The sequence below is a fragment of the Leptonychotes weddellii genome, chromosome 11 (genome assembly GCF_054177405.1).
Source record: "Leptonychotes weddellii isolate Sample4059 chromosome 11, ASM5417740v2, whole genome shotgun sequence".
Classification (NCBI taxonomy): Eukaryota; Metazoa; Chordata; class Mammalia; order Carnivora; family Phocidae; genus Leptonychotes; species Leptonychotes weddellii.
Window position 1 is genome coordinate 32,599,717 of NC_138379.1, and position 21,593 is coordinate 32,621,309.

Consider the following 21,593-nt stretch of genomic DNA (forward strand, 5'->3'; position numbering starts at 1 on the left):
AGAGAGAATGAGAGACAGAGAGCACAAGAGGGAAGAGGGCAGAGGGAGAAGCAGACCCCCTGCTGAGCAGGGAGCCCGATGTGGGACTCGATCCCGGGACTCCAGGATCATGACCTGAGCCGAAGGCAGTCGCTTAACCAACTGAGCCATCCAGGCGCCCCGCATCTTAACATTCTTAATAATTTCATCTTTGAATGTGTTTTGGAAATGCGCTCTGATGGGACAAGAGAGCATTCACTGAGGCTTTGGAGCCTCAGCTCATGTGTGGTCCCATCTCCCATGGCCTCCACCCAACCCAGGGTGAGTTCTCAGCTCTCCCTTCTTCTGACCCCTGGGCCCTGGTCCCTCACAGCCTCTGTCTTCGCCACTCACCAATGATTGCCCTCTGCCCCCAGCAGGGTCCGGTGCAGATACAGGAAGGGTCAGGGTTGGGAATGCAGGCACGGGGGCTTCTCCAGGTAAAGGATGATTGTGTCATCCTCTCCCCAAGCTGACAGCACTCAGGTGCATTCTACACGTGATGCAGGGAACTGCTGGGGAGACTGCAGTCTCTTAGGTTGCCCATCTGTTGTGGATTGGGGTGCAGGGCTCAAGGGAAGGGGAGATAAGGGGCTTAACCTCCCTGTCCCAGCCAGATCACACTGCACTTGTGACGGCAGAGAGGAGCCCTGAGGTCAGTGGGCCAAGTGCACGTGTCAAGTTAGGGGATGGGCCTGAAGCTTCTCTGAGCATCTGCACTCACCTTAAGAGTATCCCGGCAGCCAAGGGAGTGACTTTATTTTTTAATTAATTGGGGGGGGAGGGAAAGAGGTAGAAGGTGAACCGGTTAGACACTTAACCAACTGAGCTCCCCAGGCACCCTCGGGAGTGACTTTAAATAGCAAATAGAAAACACCTTGATAAGTTGAGAAAGAGACTACAAAAGAAACGCAAGAACTTTATATTTTAGTACTCTTAAACAGAAGACTTTTCCTTTTTTCCCCCCACTCTCATTTTACTCTGGGCTCTAACAATTACATAGCCAGGCTTGCTAGATTCCTCTTATTTGCAACCAAAGGAGTCCTAACTAACACACAATAATGCCTTTCATGTGGCTCTATATTTTGAATATTTTTTTGTAAGCCTCTTACACATAATACCATTTTGTAAATAAGTTATATTGGGTGGGAAGCATCTGTTCAAATCTTTTCCCCCACCACACTAAATGGTGACGTCTCCAGAGACCTTGTCTTATTCGCCTTTTACTCTTTTGGTGCCCAGAACTATGCTCCAGACACGGAATTCACACTTACTCTATGCTTATAAAATAAATGTCAGTATTATCAGTCATTAAGACAAGAATGTTCTCAAGGATCATCACATCTCATCCAGCCCTAAGGGACAGACAAGGGAGAAGGTCTCGCCTACTAACTGGCAGCGGCCCAAGGCCCACCTTCAGATCCAGGTCCATACAGGACTGGGAAGGAAAGCAGGTCAACATTCTCACACACAACCCCAACCCTCAGGTCAGGTTGTGCAAATCAGATCTGAAACAGTTTGCCAGTGTTTTGTCCATTTAACCCCAAACTTTTAGCAGCAAATCTTGCATAGTTTCAAAAGTATTTTAGTCTATCAAAAAATGGGAGCAAATTAAAAAATTATAGATTGCCATTGTACTCTCTCTTTCCTTTCTGATTTCTTTACAGTCTCTAGTTAGAAGGAAACAAACAAACAAACGAAAGAGTGTTAAATAATGAATAGCCAGGGAGGAAAAGGAAGAAGGGGAAAGAGAAGAAAAACGGAAAAGATGAGGGGAACTAAAGACAGTAGCACTAATCAGGTTAAATTGGATTTAGCTATGTCTTATCCAAGATTTACCCGTGAGCTGGAACAATGCTATCAACCTCCAGGGATATGTTGGAACTAACGCGGTAACATATGCAAACACATTCAGCAAGCCAGCTCGCACGTATTTTGTGACTGTTGAAGCTGAAAGGGTATTTACCATCCACGTGGAAAAAAAAAAAAAATCCAAAAAAAACACCTTCCCTGAGCACTGGCCACCAGGAAAGCCCATCTGAAAGAATTCACACCAATTAGTATTGTTTGAGAAAGTGCTGCCTTGTGTTTTGCTTGTGAATAGTGTTAATGGTGTTTATTTCTAGGCAGATGTAGTCAATTCTCTGAATAATACCACCTGTAGAAGAGCTTTTATACATTAAAAAAACAGTTCAAGGGCGCCTGGGTGGCTCAGTCCTTAAACCTCTGCCTTACCCTCAGGTCATGATCCCAGGGTGCTGGAATCTAGTCCCACACAGGGGGCTCCCTGCTCAGCCTGGAGTCTGCTTCTCTCTCTGCCCCTCCCCCCTGCTCGCTTACTTAGAAGGATCTTTCTCTCTCTCTCACTTAGAAGGATCTTTCTGGGGCACCTGGGTGTCTCAGTCAGTTAAGCAGCCAACTCTTGATTTGGGCTCAGGTCAAGATCACAGGGTCATGACTCAGCGGGGAGTCTGCTTGAGATTCTCTCCCTCTGCCCCTCTTCCCTCGTTCTCTCTCAACTAAATAAAATCTTTTAAAAAAAAATTGGTTAAGTTGTCTAGTTATCCTTGTCCAACTCTCTCTGTAAATGTTTCAGTTACAGTTGGAAAACTATAAAATGTATGCCTTGAAACTGAGACACAAATTTGGGTACTTCAGTCAGAAAGCTGAGGTTCAAGCCAACTCATCAACTGCCTCCTCCTTCTCACTCATTGTACCACTACTGATACTGTTTTTACATTTTACAGCATTTGATATTTTAAAAAACATTGATATATATATATATATACACATATACACTCTTTTAAAACTTCTTTGCAATAACATTGTTGGAAAAACACAGATGGTGATGTTAACCCAATTTTACTATGTAAAAATATAGAAGCTACAACTCACCAGCAAGGAAATCTTGTCTAACCCCAAACTCTGTAACCTTGTGGTCCAGTTCTTCAACTACACTGCCCTGCCCCCCTAGGCACTATTTATAAAACATGAGATTCTCCCTATCTTATTGATGTCCACACAAATGACCATGAGAACCACGTTAAGAAAATTACTGTCCTTGATTCATAACTTTCAAGTGAAGATGTATTTTCAGAGCCTGTGGACACCAGGAATGTTACTGAAACATATTTCTTACAATCAGACTTTCAAATTTCACAAAGGTGAAGCTACTACTTACCACAACGACATGTGAGGATTTGGCAAACACAAACTCACTGAACTAGTGCAATTAATATTATTTTATGAGGTAACATAATTCTGAAAAAAAAAAAAAATGCACTAAAGTCAAATCCCTATGTGCTCCTCAGACTTCTAGCATTGGCATGCAAGTACCAGCAGTGGGCTTGATAATCCACAGAATTATATTAATATTTAGGTCTTTTGTTTTACTTTGTTAAGTATCTTCAGCCTTCTTTTAAAACCTGAGCACTAGCACTTTTATTTGCCTCATGGAACTTAAAAAACACACACACAAATATTCTATGTGTAAATTCCCACTGTAAAAGATGCAAACAACATTGAATTCATTGAGGTCAATGTTCTTTGTCACACATACACATCCCCATGGACAATAAAATGAACAGTTTGCATGTTTCCAGTCTCTACGCATTGACATAAGTATGCATATAGATATTTGTAAATAATAAATTAGATATGTGATGGTAATATAGGTATTGTCCTATAGATTTTTTTTCTCAAAAGTATGTCTCGGAGATCTTTCAGAGTGTGTGTATGCACATGCACACGTGTATGTACATACATACAGATAGAGTTTTAAATCACTGTATTCCATTCCACAAAATATGTGAAATCAATCATTCCATTACCGACAGATATTTTGGTTGTTTCTGACTTTTAGTGAATACAAACTATGCAGCAAAACATCACTGTATGTGCATATTCCTCCCCTCATGACATGTGCATTTCCTAGAATACATTTCAGAAGGTAAAATCGATGGAATCAAGAGGATCCTTAGATTACTCTTCAGATTTACTTTAAATGTTGATAGATTTTCTCAAATTGCCATTAAAAGTTTCACCAATTTACACTGTCATGTAAACAAATAATAAATCTGTTTACCCCAACCTCACCAACAGAGAATAAAATCAATTTTTTAAAGATTTATTTATGTACTAGAGAGAGAGCGAGCTAGCACAGTGGGGAGGGGCAGAGGGAGACAGAATACTTTAAGCAGGCTCTAGGCTGAACGTGGAGCCCAACTCGGGGCTCTAACCCGCGACTCCAAAATCATGACCTAAGCCAAAACCAAGAGTTAGAAGCTTAACCACAGTCACCTACTCAGTTGGTGTGCCAAGAATAAAATCGATTTTTAAAAATTCTCCCCAGTTGACAGCATGAATATGGTTACTTAGTCACTGCACATTATTTCTCTCTCTTCATCAGCATGTCATCTCTGCAGGGGAGTACTGATAATATGCTGTGTGTCCTTGGGTAAGTTACTTAACCTTTCTGTGCCTCACTTTTGTCACCTCTAAAATGGGGATAATTACAATAATACCTAACTCAAAGGATTATTTCCTGTTTTTTGTACATTTTGCCCCCTTTTCAGTGTAATGTTGTCACTTTCCTCTTTGGTTAATTCAGTAAGTTAACACATACTTACTGAGTGCCTACAACGTGCCAAGCATCGTTTTAGTTGCTGGGGACAGACCAGGGAGTCAAAACTAAGTGGTTGCTCTCAGAGAGCTTCCATTCCAGTGGGGAGGCAGACAGTACAGATGCAAACACATAAATGTACAATGTTCTGTCATGTTGTGTTAGTTAAGTAGGGTATGAGGCTAAGAAATAATAGAGGTGCTATTTTAGGGTTGGCCAACCAAAGTTGCTATGATAAGGGAACCCTTGCATAGAGACCCCAAGGAAGTATCCAGGCTGAGGGGACAGAGAGCGCAAAGCCCTGAGATGGGAATGTGGTTGGCATGTTTGAGAAATAGTGAGGAATAATATGTTGGTTGTAGAAGGAATGAGTGAGAGAGAAGAGAGAGCTGCCAGCTGAGAGGAGCCAGAGACCAGATTCTGAATGCTCTCATAAGCCATCAGGAGCAATTTTAATTTTATTCTAAATGCAGATGGCAGCCAAGGCACTGCCTCTGAATTGCTGAACTGCTCAGCACACAGAGAGAGACTTGAAGCCTCCTACCCAAGCAGATACCTCGAATATGGCCACGGGCAGTGCCCACTTGCTCTCTGAGCAAAGCTCATAGGGAACATCAGCAATCACAGTGTCCCTCCCAAACTCAGGCCGAGAGGCAAAGCCAAACAGAGCCATTCACAGTTGTGGAACAATGCCCCTCACCCAAAGGCATACCTTCTGCATTCAATCCAAAATGTAGACTTAAAGCATTTTTCTTCTTCTCTGCTGCACAGTGCCCTCACCAGATGACAGACCAGGAACAGAAGCCTGGCCAGGCTCAGTTAGCACCATGGTGAAAAGGGTTTGCCACATGAGTACCAGGAGCCCAGGCAGGCCAGAGGCCCCAGCTCACCCCTAAGGCAGCAAGCCTACCTCTGCAGATGGTTCCATTGCCCACGTAGCCCGGTTTGCAGGTGCAGCTGTGTCCCTGGACAGTGTTGGCGCAGATGGCATTCTCATCACAGTTGTGCTGCCCGCTGCCACATTCATCATGCTCTGTTTGCAGGGGGAGAAAGAGAGACACATGTCTTCTTAAGTTGGCATCACAAGTGTTGGAGAAGTTGGGACTCACCAAAGAATGACAGGGACTACCAGGTATGGGGCTCTTACTATGTACTTGGCAGTTTCTACACCTAGTGAGGCTGAAATCTCAACAACTCTGCAAGTTGAGTGTCATTATCCCTGCTTTGCAGGTAAAGAAACTAAGGGTCCGAGAAGTCAGGGTCTTATGCAAGTCACAGGACTGGTAAGAGCTGCTCTAAGGACACTGCCTTTTCCATGACCTGCAAAGGTTTCTATTGAGGCTCCAAGGCAGTGTTTCTCAGCAGGGAGCAATTCTGCATCTCCTCCCCACCGGAAACACTTGACAATGTCTGACAATATCCTTGGTTATCATGGCTTGGGGTGGGGGTGCTACTGGAATTTAGTGGATACAGGCCAGGGAAGCTGCTAAGCATCTTACAATGCACAGGAAAGCCCAGCACAAGAAAACATTAATTAGTACAAAACGTCAACAGCACCTAGGTCGGGAAAACTTCCTCTAAGGTCAAAGAAGGAAAAAGAAACAATCCCACATGTGAGATTCCAAAGAAGAAGGCTCAGTTAATATAACCTGGCAAAGAAGCATTTACTAACAAGGAATTTCAAAGGAATTTCATTGGTCATGGAAAATGTCGGCAAGCATGGGGTTGTGCCGAGTCCAAAAGGGATTTATTCTTAGGACCTCTCTCCAAGGGCCTTCAGCGGGGCCCTGAACTCTAGTTTTCCATGTAGCCCAAGTTCACAAGGGTCAGCATTCAACCCCTGGGTTGATGCCTGATGGGTAGTCACATGGTTGTATATTTTCAAATAGCTGTGGCATCCTTAACCCACAAGATGTTGGAGGATGTAGATCCAACACTTTAAAAAATGAACTGAAAGATTCCAAGTTAGAAATCAAGATTTCACAGATAATGACACTTTCCTGTGATAATCAGGAAATTTAAACAGTCATCCAAACGACCACTCTGTCAATAAACAGTATCGAAAGTTTAGGCATTATTCCCTTTAACATCCGCTAGTATAACTTCTTAGAAATTTTAAGAAGAAAATTCAGATAAATTTATTTAAGTCACAAGAGGTCATAAAACAAGAGTTGAAATCCAGGCTAGAAACCTCCCCAAAATAACACTAACTGAACAACACTAAAAATTCAATACAGTTTATAAAATGTACTGTTAGATCATTGAAATATCATCTATCGTCATTAATTTGTATTCTAAATTTTCTAACAGAGACCTGGTAATGAGAAAAATTGAATTCTACAAAGTAGAGCTGTTTTAGTCACCCATGTGCAATTAAACTAGAGCACACACAAGCATATGACTCTCGATTTAACACCTTGGATTTAAAAAAGGAAAAAAAAATTTCTTCCAGCCTTAAGACCAACCCAAATGGTCAGTGAGAAACATGCACAGGTTAGCAAGTAGGGAGAAGAGAAGATTTATGACAACTCACTTCAAGTCTGTGCTAATGTCATCTCCAGCACACTCCAGAAATCGTACAACCCCATGGATGTCAGATCAAATTTACAGACCTATGAAGCACCTAGTATACGCAGGAACCAGAGGATGCTGGGCACACAAAAAGTCGAAGAGTATAGACTTCGACGCCCACGTTTTCAATCCCTTACTTAAATTCATTTAATAATTATTAGGGTCTGTACTGGGAATACAAAGGTGAGTAGATATGATCTCTGCTCACATGAACATTTTAATAGAGGCCACCAGGCGTCAATATACAACTAAGCAGAACACAGGGGAGAAGTGATAAGGGTTGTAAGTAGGTGACCTTATATTTTATCAGACAAACAGAATATACTTTAGAGTGAACGGGGACTCTGCTAATAATCACACTGGAATAACAGGCATGACTCATAATAGCTTACACAAGCCAGCATGTGTGGTCATGATAGATAGGAGGAATAAAGATAAACTGAAGTAAGAGTCCATTGGAGGAAAGCAATTTCTGGCAGTAGGGAGAAAGGTCTTCTTGCCAAAGGTAGTATTGGAATTGGTCTTTTAAAAATGGTCATGGTTTTCTCAGTCAGAATTGCCCATGAAGGGTACTACGGGTGAAAGAAAGGTATGGTTTTATGCAACATCCCAAACATCTGGTCCACCCTCACCTACCAAGTCTTTTTTCCCCCAAGCTTTGTTGAGGTATAATTGACAAAACTGATGATTTCTTATACGCATACATCATGAAAGGTTTCCCTCATCAAGTTAATTAACACATCCACCCTACCTGGTCTTACCTTCCAATTATTTTTGAAGCAAACCCTCTTCTCTGATGAGACGGCCCCATCACTGGCCTGCAAACCTATGAGTTCATTCCTACCTCTCTCCAGTTTGTCATTTTGTTTCCATGACTCAGTATACAGTCTCCCAATGTAGCTGGACTATCTGCACCCTTGGCTGGCTTCAAACACTGCTTCATGCCCATACTTTTGCCATAAAAGCCTTGCATATCTGCTCTCCACACCACATAAATTTCACCATCTTGGAACTTTTACCAAATTTGGTATCTTTAAATCCTCAGAGGCAGTCAGATACATGGTGATATTTGCGAGTTTTATCATTAATGTTTTAACTGATTAATTTGAAGACAGCAACGATAGCATATTTTATACAACCTCCACCTTACCTATCATTACTTCACATAATGGTCCTGAACCTAGAGAGCGCCAGGCATTGAGCTAAATGTTACACATACATCATTAAATTCTCCTATCAATCATATGAAGATGCCTCATTTTACAATGAAGGAGCTGAGATAAAAAGACATTCACTAATCTGCCTAAGATCACAAAACCAGTTAGTGGCGGAGCTAGGAATTGTGACACTGGACACCAGGGTGACGATATCACTGAGCCGTTAGAAGCAAATCTGGATGTGGCTGAAGTTAAACCAAGACATATGGAAGTGATTCCATAAAGCCAGAAAGGAAGAAGGTCTTCTTCTATACTAGCCCCAAATTCCCACTGAAGATCTGACCTATGTTGGATAGAAATAACAGTAGAAGGAAAGGTCTCTAAAAACATCAAATTCCCTTACAGCTGTTGGAGATGCTGCAAAAGGTGCTGGACAAGCAACTGAACAGGGGAGAGATGCATGACAAAGCAGTTGAGAGCACAGACTCCAGAACCATGCAGCCTGGGTTAGAGGTCCCTGGTTTGCCACTTACTAGCTATGTGAACTTAAGTTATTGAGCCAATCTGTGTCTTAGTTTCCTAAGTATAAAATGTGGATAATAATAGAACCTATCTCCTGAGGTGGTCGTGAGGATTATTATTAGTTAATATAGGTTAAATGCTTATAGCACATTACAACTAGTCTGTGTTCCATAAGTGTAAGCTATTTTATTACTGTTATTACTATTGCCATCACTACTGCAATTATTTGTGAGCAGACTTAATTGTCGGATAGTAGTTAAAATTGGTTAAAAAAACATTCTCTTTCCTTTATAAGATGGTAGTTCATGCAGAAAGGCTGTGAACAGACTGGCTTTTAAAGACAATTAAATTAAGAATACCTCTTTGAAGACCCAAATAAGTATTTGCTTATGTTCAATTATGGTCCCCAAGAAACAAGACTATAGATTGGGAAGGTGAAGGATGTATGTTTATAATTGTTGATGTGTGACCTGAGTTTGATTACAGTATATTTGGAATATCCAACATCTCAGGAAAAAGAATAATGATTGTGGTGGCATGCTGTTTCTCCACTGATCACGATAATTATTGGTATGCTGACTAATATTTACTGAGCACTCACGAAGCACTGTCATTTTCACATGGGTCCTTTCTCCTCCTCCTATTCTTCCTCTGCCTTCAGCAGAAAGGCTTAGAAAGACTCTAATCTACCTCTGTAACATTGTAATCAAATGTAATGAACAGCCATTATCCATTAACACCTTGTTTTCCTTAGTGCACTAATCAGGACCCAAAGAAGATACTGAAATAGTCACTTCAGCTGCATATGCTCCATGTCTGGGGTCTGGCTGGCTTGTGGCTTTCCTTTGTCCAAAGTAATCTCTTACTTATTGTACAAAATTGTTGTAAATGACCCCACTGGGAGATGCCAAGCACATCTCACCAGTCACATTTTATAGATGAGGAAACTGGGGTCTGAAGCACTTAAGAGGGATAAGTACATAGACAATAAGTTGTATGTCTGGAACTCAAACTCTCATCCATCTCATCTCTTTTCCTGCATTCTTTCCAAAACTCCACTTGATGCTATGACCCAAAGGAACTTCTAAAGTGTTGGCCACAGTGTAAGTAGATTTTTACTTTTTAAAGGAAAATAGTCACAGATTTACAGGAAGTTGCAAAAGTAGTACAAGAAGTCCCTTCACCCAGCTTACCTCAATAGTGACATCTTATATACCTGTAGTAGAACATGAAAGCCAGAAAACACATTGGTATATTACCATTAACTAGTCTATAAACCTTATTCACTTTATACCAGTTTGAAAATCTACATCCATTTGGAGGGGTGTGTATGTGTCTGTAAGTGAATAGTTGTAAGCTGTCTTATCCTGTGTATAAATTCAGGTAACCACCGCCACAATCAAGCTATTTTTTCTTTGTTTACACCTATTGACCACTTCCCCACATTCACCTATCCCCAGTCCCTCTCCCTTGTCACCTAATATGTTCTCATCTCTATAGGTTTGTCATTTAGAGAATGTTGTATAAATAGAATTCCACATAAAGTAAATTTTGAGATTGACTTTTTTCACTAGACAAAATGCCCTTGAATTCCATTCGAGTTGTTGTATGTGTCCATAGTCTTTTGTTGGGGAGAAGTATTCCACTGTATAAATGCATCAAAGTTTGTTTAACATACTCACATTTAAGGACACGAATTGTCTCCTTTATTTTGCTATTATGAATAAGTTTCTATGAACATCTGAGTACAGGTTTTTATGTGAACATGCATTTTCATTACTCTGGAATAAATATGCAAGAGTGTAAACACAAGGTCACATGATAAATGCATGTTTCATGTTTTAAGTAACTGCCAAAAAATTTTCCAGAATGGCTGTACCATTTTATATACCCATCAGCAATGTATAAGTCATCAAGTTTCTCCACATCACAGTCAGCATTTGGTATTGCCACGTTTAAAATTTTAGTCATTCTGATGGGTGTGTAAGTGATACTGCACTATGTTTTTTTTTTATTTATTTTTTAAGATTTTATTTATTTATTTGAGAGAGAGAGACTGAGAGAGAGAGCACATGAGAGGGGGGAGGGTCGGGAGGGTCAGAGGGAGAAGCAGACTCCCTGCCGAGCAGGGAGCCCGATGCGGAATTCGATCCAGGGACTCCAGGATCATGACCTGAGCCGAAGGCAGTCGCTTAACCAACTGAGCCACCCAGGCGCCCCTGCACTATGTTTTTAATTTGCATTTTGCCAATAGCTAATGGTCAACATCTTTCCATGTGCTCATTTTCCATCTTAGGCTTGGCTTTGGTGAAATATCTGCTCATGTCCTTTACCCATCTATAATTGGATTTTTAATTTACTGTTGAGTTTTAAGAATTCTTCATATGTTCTAGATATAAGGCCTTTATTATGTGGCTTGTAAATATCTTCTCACAGTCTATACCTTGTATTTTCATCTTCTTGTTAGTCTTTGCATTGCAAAAGTTTTATTTTTGATGAAATTCAATTTACTTTTTATTGTATGAATAGTGCTTTTAATGTCATGTCTAAAAACTCTTTGACTCTAGGTCACAAAGATTTTCTATTTTTTTTTTTTAACAGTTTTACATTTTAAACCTATGACCCATTTTGAGCTAATTTTTGCATATGCTGTGAACTTCAGGTTGAGGTTTATGTAGTTGTTATTATTTATTAATAGCGTATGCTTGTCTAATTACTGGAGTGCCAAATGTTGAAACGGCTACTTTTCCTTCATTCAACGGATTATGTCCCTTTGTCAAAAACCAACTGGTTATACTTGTGTTGGTCTGAGTTCTCTACTCTGTCCCAATGATCTATGCGTCTATTCCTCTGTGAATACCACACTGCCTTAATTACTTTAAGTATATAGAGAGCCTTAAAATCAGATATAGTGATTTCCCCCACTTTATTCTTCCTTTGTCAAAATTAGTTTAGTTATTCTAGTTTTTCTATCTCTCTACATAAATTTTAAATTAAGCTTGTTCATTTCTACACAAAGTCTTGTTGGGATTTTAATTGGGATTGTGTTAAACTGAAAGATCAATTAGTAGAGAATTGACATCTTTACCACATTGAGTCTTCCAATCCAAGAACATAGTATATCTACCTATTTATTCTTTAATTTCTTTCATTAGTGTTTTGTAATTTTCAGCATACAGATCCTGTACATGTTTTGTTAGCTTCATAACTAGATTTCATTTTAATTTGGAACAATCGTATATAATATTATTCTTTTAATTTTGGTTTCTATATGTTGATTGCTAGTCTATAGGAATATAATTGATTCTTGTTTGTTGATATCATAGCTTGTGATGTTTCAGAACTCATTCTATAGGTTTATTTTTTTGTAGATTCCTCACAATTTTCTACATAGACAATCATGTCACCTATAAATAGAAATAGTTTTATTTCTTTCTTTCTGATCTCTATGCTTTTTATTTCCTTTTGTTCCCTTTTGTGTGGAGTTCCAGTGCTATGTTGCACAAAAGTGTTGAGAGTGGACATCATTGGTTTGTTATTGATCTAAGAGAGAAAGCATTCAGTCTCTCCTTATTAAATATGATGTTAGTTCTATCTCATAATACCTTGTCAGAACTGGATGGAGGTTCAGCTCCCTGGTGAGCCCCACTAACAATGAAGTTGGGAAAGAGTAGAGTGTCTATTAGCCTTGCCTTGCAATACCTTGTTCAGTCTCCAAGCTGCTGGGTGGAGTGGAGTCCCAGGACCAAGCTGAACCCCACTGACATTACTACAGGCAGGGAATCAGCAGTTTCTCTCTGCCAAGCAGGTTTCCCATTGGCAGATGGCTAAAGTAGAGGAGGTATTTTCAAAAAGGTTTTCTGTTCTGTTAATCCCCCCTTTCCCTAGAAGAAGTAGAGCTGGCTTTTCTTGGAGCTTTTATGTGTCTATTCTTGGTTTCATGTTGCAGTCTTCTTCAGCTCCTCAACTAGGACATAGGAGATACAAATATAAAATGGGCAACTTACTCCTTGTGGCTCCTCAAGTCCCAAAGTTCCCAGGTATTTCACCTTCCTTTCACCATTCAGAGTCTTCCTGGCTATTTGTTGTGTTATGTCCAAGGGTTTTCTTTTTGTTGTAGGAGAAAAGGCCTGGGAGAAATGGGGCTAGTCCATCTTGGTCAGAATCAAAAGTCTTCCATATATTTAATTTTTAAGAAATTAGTCACTTCCCTCCTCTGCTTTTCTACATAGCACTAATAATTGGGATTTTTCATAAGTAACATTCATTGAGCACATACTATGAGCCAGACTCTGCTCTAATGTGTTATAGCATTCATATGACTTAAGAATTATTATCATCCCTATTTTCTATATGAAGAAACAGGAACAGAGAGGTTGTGGCCAAAGGTTATAAAGTGGTGGATACAAACCAAGACAGTCATTGTCAAATGATGACAGAAGAATTAGAGACATGTCATTGTTAGTCATTCTTGAAGTCTCTTTCTCCCTTAATCCCTTATAATATATCCATCACCAAGTCTTGATTTTTCTACATATCTCTCAAATTCATTCCTATATCCCAATTTCCATTGCCATCACCCTCATCCAAACCACCACTGTCTCACCCACATCTAAGCTGCTATCAGTTAGTGCTATAGCTTAATGGATCTTCCCCACGTTCAGTATTGCCCATTTTTAATTTATTCTTCATACTACATTTAGAGCAATCTTTTAGGTATTCAAATCTGATCACCTTGCCATCCCTGCTCAAATTTTCCATCCATTTACTTCCCTTTGATCTCAAAATGTGAACACTGTTACTCTGTCCTCCTGGTCCCGTCATGGTTTCACCTCCACCTAACGGCCTAGCCCCATTTTGTTTCATTTTCACTCTTGCCTGCTCTGCTCACCCACACTGTCTTTATCTACTTCCCTCAAGTCAGATACTTTCACATGTTCTTCCCTCTTGGCCCAGTTAATGCTTGCTTATCCTTGTTGTGTCAACTCAGTCCTCACATCCTCAGTAAAGAACACCTGATTTCCTTGGTGGGTAAGTTTCCCTTGTAACCTACTCCTATAACACTCAGCACTTCTCCTTCATGAGGGTAATCATTTGTTAGTGTACTAGTATTTTTACTAATACCTGCCTTTTCTATTATAGCATAAATCGCTTGGGGATGTATCTCAAATTTATCTTTCTTTACTTTAGATCCAGCCCTTAGCAGAACTTCTGGAACTTAGTATATGCCTAATATTTATAAAAGGAAGGAAAGGAGAAAAGGAAGGAGGGAAGGGAGGGAGGAAAAAATGATAGACAAAGAGTATGAATGCCTTTAGCATCAAAAGTTGCAGAGAGGTCAAGCAGAAATAAGATTAAGAAAAACATAACTGAATCAGGCAGGTGAGGGAAACTTAGAAGAGCTCAAAAATGAAATACAACTGGTACTGATGTGTTGATGTATTTATCACAGGGACTTTGTGGGAGGGGGAGAAAGTGATGTGGTTTCAGGAGCTCTCTTTGAGGTAGGCCATTTCTTTCATAAAGAATTGCTAAGGATTGTGAAATAATCTAAGCCTTGTAAGAAAATATCTATCTGCAAATCATTTATCTGACAAGTGACTTGAATCAAACACATATAAAGAACCTTTACAGTTCAATAAAAAGATAACCCAATTAGAAAATGGGGAAAATATTTAAATAGACATTTCTCCAAAGAAGATACACAAATGGGTAATAAGCACATGACAAGATGCCCAGCATCATTAGAAATTATGGAAAACCAAAGCAAAAAATCACAATGAGGTACCACTTCACATACACTAGACTCAAAAACACAGAGAAGGGGCACTTGCGTGGCTCAGTTGGTTAAGTGACTGCTTTCAGCTCAGGTCATGATCCCAGGGTCCTGGGATCGAGTCCCACATCAGGCTCCCTGCTTGGCAGGGAGTCTGCTTCTCCCTCTGACCCTCCACCCTCTCATGCTCTCTCTCTCTCTCTCTCAAATAAATAAAAATCTTAAAAAAAAAAACAAAACACAGACAATAACAAGTGATGATAAGAATGTAGGGAAATTGGATCCCTTCTACATTGCTGTTGGGAATCTAAAACATTTCAGCCACTTTGGAAATTACTTTGGTAGTTCAGCAAACTATTAAACATAGGGTTACCACATGTTCCAGCAATTCTACTCTAAGGTATATATCCAAGAGAAATGAAAACACATGTCCAAATACTTGCACAGTAATGTTCATATAAATATTACTCATAAGAGCAAGATGGTGGAAACAACTCAAATATTCATCAACTGATGAATCCATAAAGAAAATGTGGTACATCCATATTATTTTTGTATATTATTTTATGTTATTCAGTAATAAAAGAGAATGAAGCACTGCTATGTACTACAACATGTATCATGCATGAACCTCAAAAACATTTTGCTGAGTGAAAGAAATTAGTCACAGAAGACCATGTGTTATATAATCTCATTTACATGAAATGTGCACAATAGGCAAATCTGTAGAGACAGGAAACAGATGAGTGGTTACTGAGGACTAAGCTTGAGGAAATGGAGAATGAGGGTGAATGGGCACGAGTTTTCTTCTTGGGATGTTAACAATGCTCTAAAATCAGATAATAATGGTTGTACAACTCTGAAAATATACTTAAAACCACTGAATTGTACAAATTAAGGAGGTAAACTTAATGCTATAAAAACTGTATCTCAATAAAGTTTTTAAAAATTTTTAGCACTTATTTATCTATCCATGCTTTAGGATGAGGAGGTAAAGACTCATCAGAAATCATTCTCAGATGAAATATTCTTTTGTGAATGGGTATAGGGAATATTAATTATTTTGCTAACACCCTAGGAATATGCCAAATTACATTAACTGAAAATACTAATTATTTTATAGTAATATTTTGGGGGTAGAAAGTAATTATGTATAAAATGTATGCATCAATTACAAGATGATCCTTACTTTCCTAAATGTGAAAACTGAAAATCTATGCTTTAGGCCCAAGGACATGTGTTATTTATAATCTAAAATGGTGCTTGAATTGTTTGAATTCAAGAAACATCTTTCTAACTCAGAATAAATACAACTCAAAGCTCCCCATTTCATTATTTGGTTATTTTCCACTCCCACTTTGTACTCAGCAGGATTGCACTATGGTTCTCAAGATTTTAGACAAAAGTTCATGAGTAGACTGAGATGCACACGGGTTATTACCATAACCCATAAAAAGGCAGCTCAAAGTCCTGCTTATTCCCTGCTAAGCACAGGTGATAAGATCTTTGCCAAGAGCAGGTACCCTGATATCAGGGACCTGAATCTTTAGCTGCACCACAAATCCATTCTCCTCAGTGGAACTGGCCCCACTCTGGGAGGCATCCCTTTAAGAACTTAGGGGTCCCCATCTTCTCTCTCCTGGGTGTAGCAACTTTAGCTTAGACCCCTATGACCTCCTCATATACCAAATCCTATAATCCCAGATCCTCCTGTGTAATTCAGTCTCTTTGAAAAAGTGTATTAACTCTGCTCATTGGCGAAGAGGCACTGGGTCTCCAGAACTGGAAGCTGTCCTTCACTCAAAGTCCTGAGTGGGGTTATGAGCAGAATGGGCATGTGGATTGCAGAAAAAAGGTGGGAATGAGGAGTGAAAACTAGTTCCCATCCTTTTCAATTTTACCATAGCAGTAAGAAACAAAACACAAAGTAGAAACTCAATCAAGTGCTTTTCTACTTGGATATATAGTATTATATATTAAATATGGCAGGTTATATATATTGTATATCATTTATATATATATATTTGTACATACATAGAAAGTCTATAAAATGTATGTTAAACTATTACCAGTGGTTTACACTCAGGGGAAGGTGAATAGAGGATAAATGGGAGGCATTTAAACTATTTATTTTAGTCATTTTATACTTCTGAATTTTCCTTTTTACAACAAACATCTTTTATTACTAAACAATAGGGGTTTTTTTTGAAGATTTTATTTATTTATTCATGAGAGACAGAGAGAGAGAGGAAGAGGGAGAAGCAGGCTCCCAAAGAGCAGGGAGCCCAATGCGGAACTCGATCCCAGTACCCTGGGATCATGACCTAAGCTGAAGGCAGACACTTAACCATCCAGGTGCCCAACAACAGGGTTTTTTAAATGAATGAATAAACTTGTTTTAGATTCATCCAAGTTTATACAGAAAAAGCAAAGTTTTGGAGGCTGACCAATCTGGATGCAAATCCCAGCATAGGATGCAAATCCTAGAGAGACTGGGCCAACTGTCCATGTTCCAGTTTCTGTGTGGACAACATGTGGACAATACCATTACTAAAGAGTAGAAAACTTGGCTTAGTCTCTGTTTCCTCACATCTGAACAGACTCTCCTACAGAAGAGATGTTCAAGAAATGTTTATATAATGAAACCTCATGAAAATAAACTTTGTAAACCATCTGGTATCATTTTGGGCACATCGTAGGTGCTCCAAAAATGGCAGAGATCATCACACCATCAACATCATCACAGTGCAGGGCTGGCCTGAATTCTCCATGAATCCTTCCTCAGTAATTATGGGAAGATTTCACTAGGAGCTTTGTTATTCTCCTCTATGTCCCAGAGGCCCTAGGTCCAAGTCCAGCTTTGTCACTTGCTCACTCTAGGATCTGAATGAGTGCATTTAATGTCCCTGAGCCTCAGTGTCATCATCCAAAAATGGAAACAATAAGAAACATCACACAGAGCTGTTGGAAAGATTAGCTGAGAAAGCATGGAAAAAGTGTCTAGCAGCACACCAACCAAGTAATACGGATTCAGTAAATGTTAATTTGGCTCCACAGGGATAATTCAGAAATGCATCATTAAACTACAAAATTGATGAAGAACTGAACAGTGGTCCATGTCTCTGGGCTTCTTTTAAAACACCTGGTCCAATAGGAATATCCAATATGAGAATAAAACAAGCAAAACTGTTCTTTGATTTTAGTTTTATGTAATAATCTTATAAGCATCCCCAAAGTGACCCTTTCTCTGAGGCCCTTTTTCTCTCCACTGTGAAGATGGTGGCTTGTGACTGTTCGGGTTCTACAACTACCCAAAGGAACTCGGAAGAAAACTGTCTAAATGTAAAACACAGCAAGAAAAATAGTGCTGCATTAATGCTTATCTTTATCATAGAAGTTTGCCTGTTCCTGCCGGGAGTCTTGGTATGAATATGCTCTTTCTCTTTCTGAAGCAAGGCGATGGTACAGAAAAACAAAAGAAACTGGAGAGAGAGAGAGAGGGAGAGAGAGAGAGACTGGCAAAAAGCAAAGTCTCTTTTCCTCCCTTTTAATCAGTGATTGTGACTCCTTGTCAGGTGCTCTGGGGGGTCTCATTTGACTTACAAGGTCCCCAAGAAAAAGAGGCTGCAATCAAAGGAAACACAGAACCTTGAAAATGTGCTAGTCCTATTCCCCTGCTTTCCAACATGCTTCTTCAAATTCCTATTGAATTCGTCCTCCATACCCAGCTGCAGGGAGTTGAATAATGTCCTCCACAAAATGTATGTCCACTGAAATATCAGAATGTGATCTCATTTCGGATTTCTGCAGATGTAATTAGTTAAGGTGAGGACATACGCGGTTAAAGTGAGCCCTAAATTCAATGACTGGTGCCCTTATTAGAAGAGGAGACATATCAAAATACACAAAGGGAAGAAGGTCATGCAAAGACAGAGGCAGAGATTGGAATTATGCAACCACAAGTCAAGGAACACCAGGAGTTACCAGACTCTCCCCTAGAGCCTGTGGAGAGAGCGTGACCTTACTGACTCCTTGATTTTGGATTCTGACTTCCAAAATCATAAGAAAAAAATTCTGTTGTTTTAAGCCACCCAGTGTGTGGCACTTTGTTAAAGCAGTGCTAGAAAACTAATATACCAACATTACATATAATTTTTCACAGCCTAAGTTGCTGAGAGGATGCTAAGGGGACAAGTTCTGATGACCTTCACTGTTTTCTAGAATAGAGACACTAGAGGATCGAGGGAAAGGGTATATACAAGGCTGTAATGAAATCATTTGACTGTGCTTAAGGTGGGTAAATAGAAGAGTGAGGGGCAGACATACTGAGTCTGAACCACAGGCCCCCACAAGCAGCTGATCCAAGATACCAGTCATCCTCTTAACCCTTCCGAGACTCAATTTACTTTAAAGCAGACATTATACTACCTGCCTGGCTGTGGAACAATATTAAGAAAAATATAATTAGAAATGTTTGCTCAGGTCCCACAATATAGCAGATACTGAAAAATTGTTAGCTTTCTTAAAAAGATTAACTAGGCTGGGACTATGAAAATTATAATACTTAAACATTTTTGCTACGCCAACTACCAAGGAAATGCCACCTTGGAAATATTAAAGGACATATTTACTAAGATGGAAAGAGGCTTACAATAGGTCTCTGACACCCCAGCTCTCTGATGAGTATTCCTAGGAATCTGTATTAACACGAAAATCCCTGGAGCACAGGAAGACCCGAAGCTTTATCCACCTCACTGCCTGCAGTGGGGGTACACTTTCTGGGTCACACTGTGAGTGGTAAAGTCAACTCACCATAAAGGATGTAATAATGTCAGATACTTCCCCGCTGCCCTCCTTACAGAGCTGGGGGCCCAATGGGTAAGTATGCTGGGCGATTTCTATGATTGATTTCTTCTCTGAGTGCAGAGGAAGACTAAAAAGAAGGAAAAGAAAGAGTATGGGGAAGGAAGAGAAATAGATCATGCTAACTTTGTGGCCCTCTCCCTGCCCTTGGTTGCCTTTTATCCCTGCAGATCAGACGCTCAATAATAGATGTAAAAAGCAGCTTCCTTTACCAGTACATAATTATTTAGGACCTCTTAAGTGGTAGGAACAGCTTACAAAGGCTAAGACACACACTGGTCCTGCCTTCATAAAGCCTACAATCTAGAGACAAAAGCAGGCCCTTCTGATCCCAGATGACATGTGCTAGATATAGTAATACACAAAAGGGGAACATAATCCAGGCAAGAATCGGGGAAGCCTCCCTAGAGGAAGTGACATATAATTAAAAGACCGAATGGGAATTAGCCAGGCAAATGAGGCTGGGGGTCAACATTGAAAATAAATACAGGGGTGCCTGGGTGGCTCAGTTGTTAAGCATCTGCCTTCGGCTCAGGTCATGATCCCGGGGTCCTGGGATCAAGCCCCACATCGGGCTCCCTGCTCCACAGGGGGCCTGCTTCTCCCTCTCTGACTCCCCCTGCTTGTGTTCCCTCTCTCGCTGTGTGTGTCTCTCTGTCAAATAAATAAATAAACAAAGAAAGAAAGAAAAGAAAAGAAATACAAACAAACACAGTCTAAGCTCCAAAGCAACACCAGAACTCACACAGTAAGTCATCACAGCAAGGTGATAGGTCTACAAAAATTGCTAATTGAACACTGGGATAGAAACACAAGGCAGAGCAAATAACCCTGTTTATAGACATAATGTGGATGCTGTAATGAAGCTGCCTGATAGAAATCTGATGTGCCTCTCTTCCGGTGATCCACTTCCAGTGCTCACAGGTAGTATAAATTTTTTTTTCTGTGTCTACGGAAGAATTTCCAAGAATGTCCAAAACATGATATTTGCCAGATTACCTCACCATTCCCCATCAACGGGTCCAGTCTAATTATCCTCCTTTTGAATCTGGATTTGCCCTTAAAAACATGTGTCTAACCAAGGGTATGTAGCATGAAGTATGTAATATGATTTCCAAGGCTAGGTCAGAAGTCTGTCAGCTTCCGGAATGCTTGTTATCTGGATGACCCATCTCAAGAGATTATCTCTTAGAACCCAACTGCTATGCTGTGCAAAGCTGAAGACACATGGCCAGACATGTATACATAAGTCCAGTCAAGGACCCAGCTAAGTCCAGTCAAGGACCCAGCTGAGCCCAGCCTTCAAGCAGTATCAACCTAAGCACCAGACAGGTGAGGAAAGAAGCCTTTAGAAGATTCCATTTCTCAGGTGTCTAAGCCTCTCCAGCCACTGAGGTCTTCCCAGCCGAGGACCAGATATCAAGGAAATACAAGCCATCTCTACTGGGCCCTGTGTGGACTAGTAACCCACAGAATTTATGAGCATAGTAAAATGGTGGTTGTTTCACACCAACTCTGAGGTAGCCATTTATAGAGCAATAGGTAATCAGGACACTATCCTTGGCTCTGCACGCCAGGCATGATAAGGAGTTCAAGGAGATTTTGTGGAACTGAGCTGAAATGGAGGCAAAGCACATAGACAGACTGTGTTTGCTCCTCTCAGATCGACTTCCATCCTCAAAGTGAGCTGTACGAAAGGATGACTTCCTGTCAGTTGTTGCACCGGTTTTTACTCTGCAAAGTCTTCAGTTACCACTTAGCACAGATGGACCCAAAACGAACCCAAAGCAGCACAGTTCTGCAGCAATCAAAATATATATATATATTTTTAAAGATTTTATTTATTTATTTGAGACAGAGAATGAGATAGAGAGAGCACGAGAGGGGGGAGGGTCAGAGGGAGAAGCAGACTCCCCGCCGAGCAGGGAGCCCGATGCGGTGCTCGATCCAGGGACTCCAGGATCATGACCTGAGCCGAAGGCAGTCGCTTAACCGACTGAGCCACCCAGGTGCCCCAATCAAAATATATTTTCATCAACATCAACTAAATGATGGCCCTGAGCTC

At 40.2% G+C, this 21,593-nt stretch overlaps 1 protein-coding gene across 2 annotated transcripts in view; it reads right to left on the reverse strand.

Moving 5' to 3' along the window:
* The window catches only part of NELL1 (neural EGFL like 1), a 794,543-nt gene that overhangs the window by 308,258 nt on the left and 464,692 nt on the right, over positions 1 to 21,593 (reverse strand). For both annotated transcript variants that reach the window (XM_081798460.1, XM_081798459.1), the window contains exon 14: positions 5,550 to 5,672. In XM_081798460.1, coding sequence (XP_081654586.1) covers positions 5,550 to 5,672 — 123 coding nt within the window. The remainder of the gene's footprint in view (positions 1 to 5,549; positions 5,673 to 21,593) is intronic.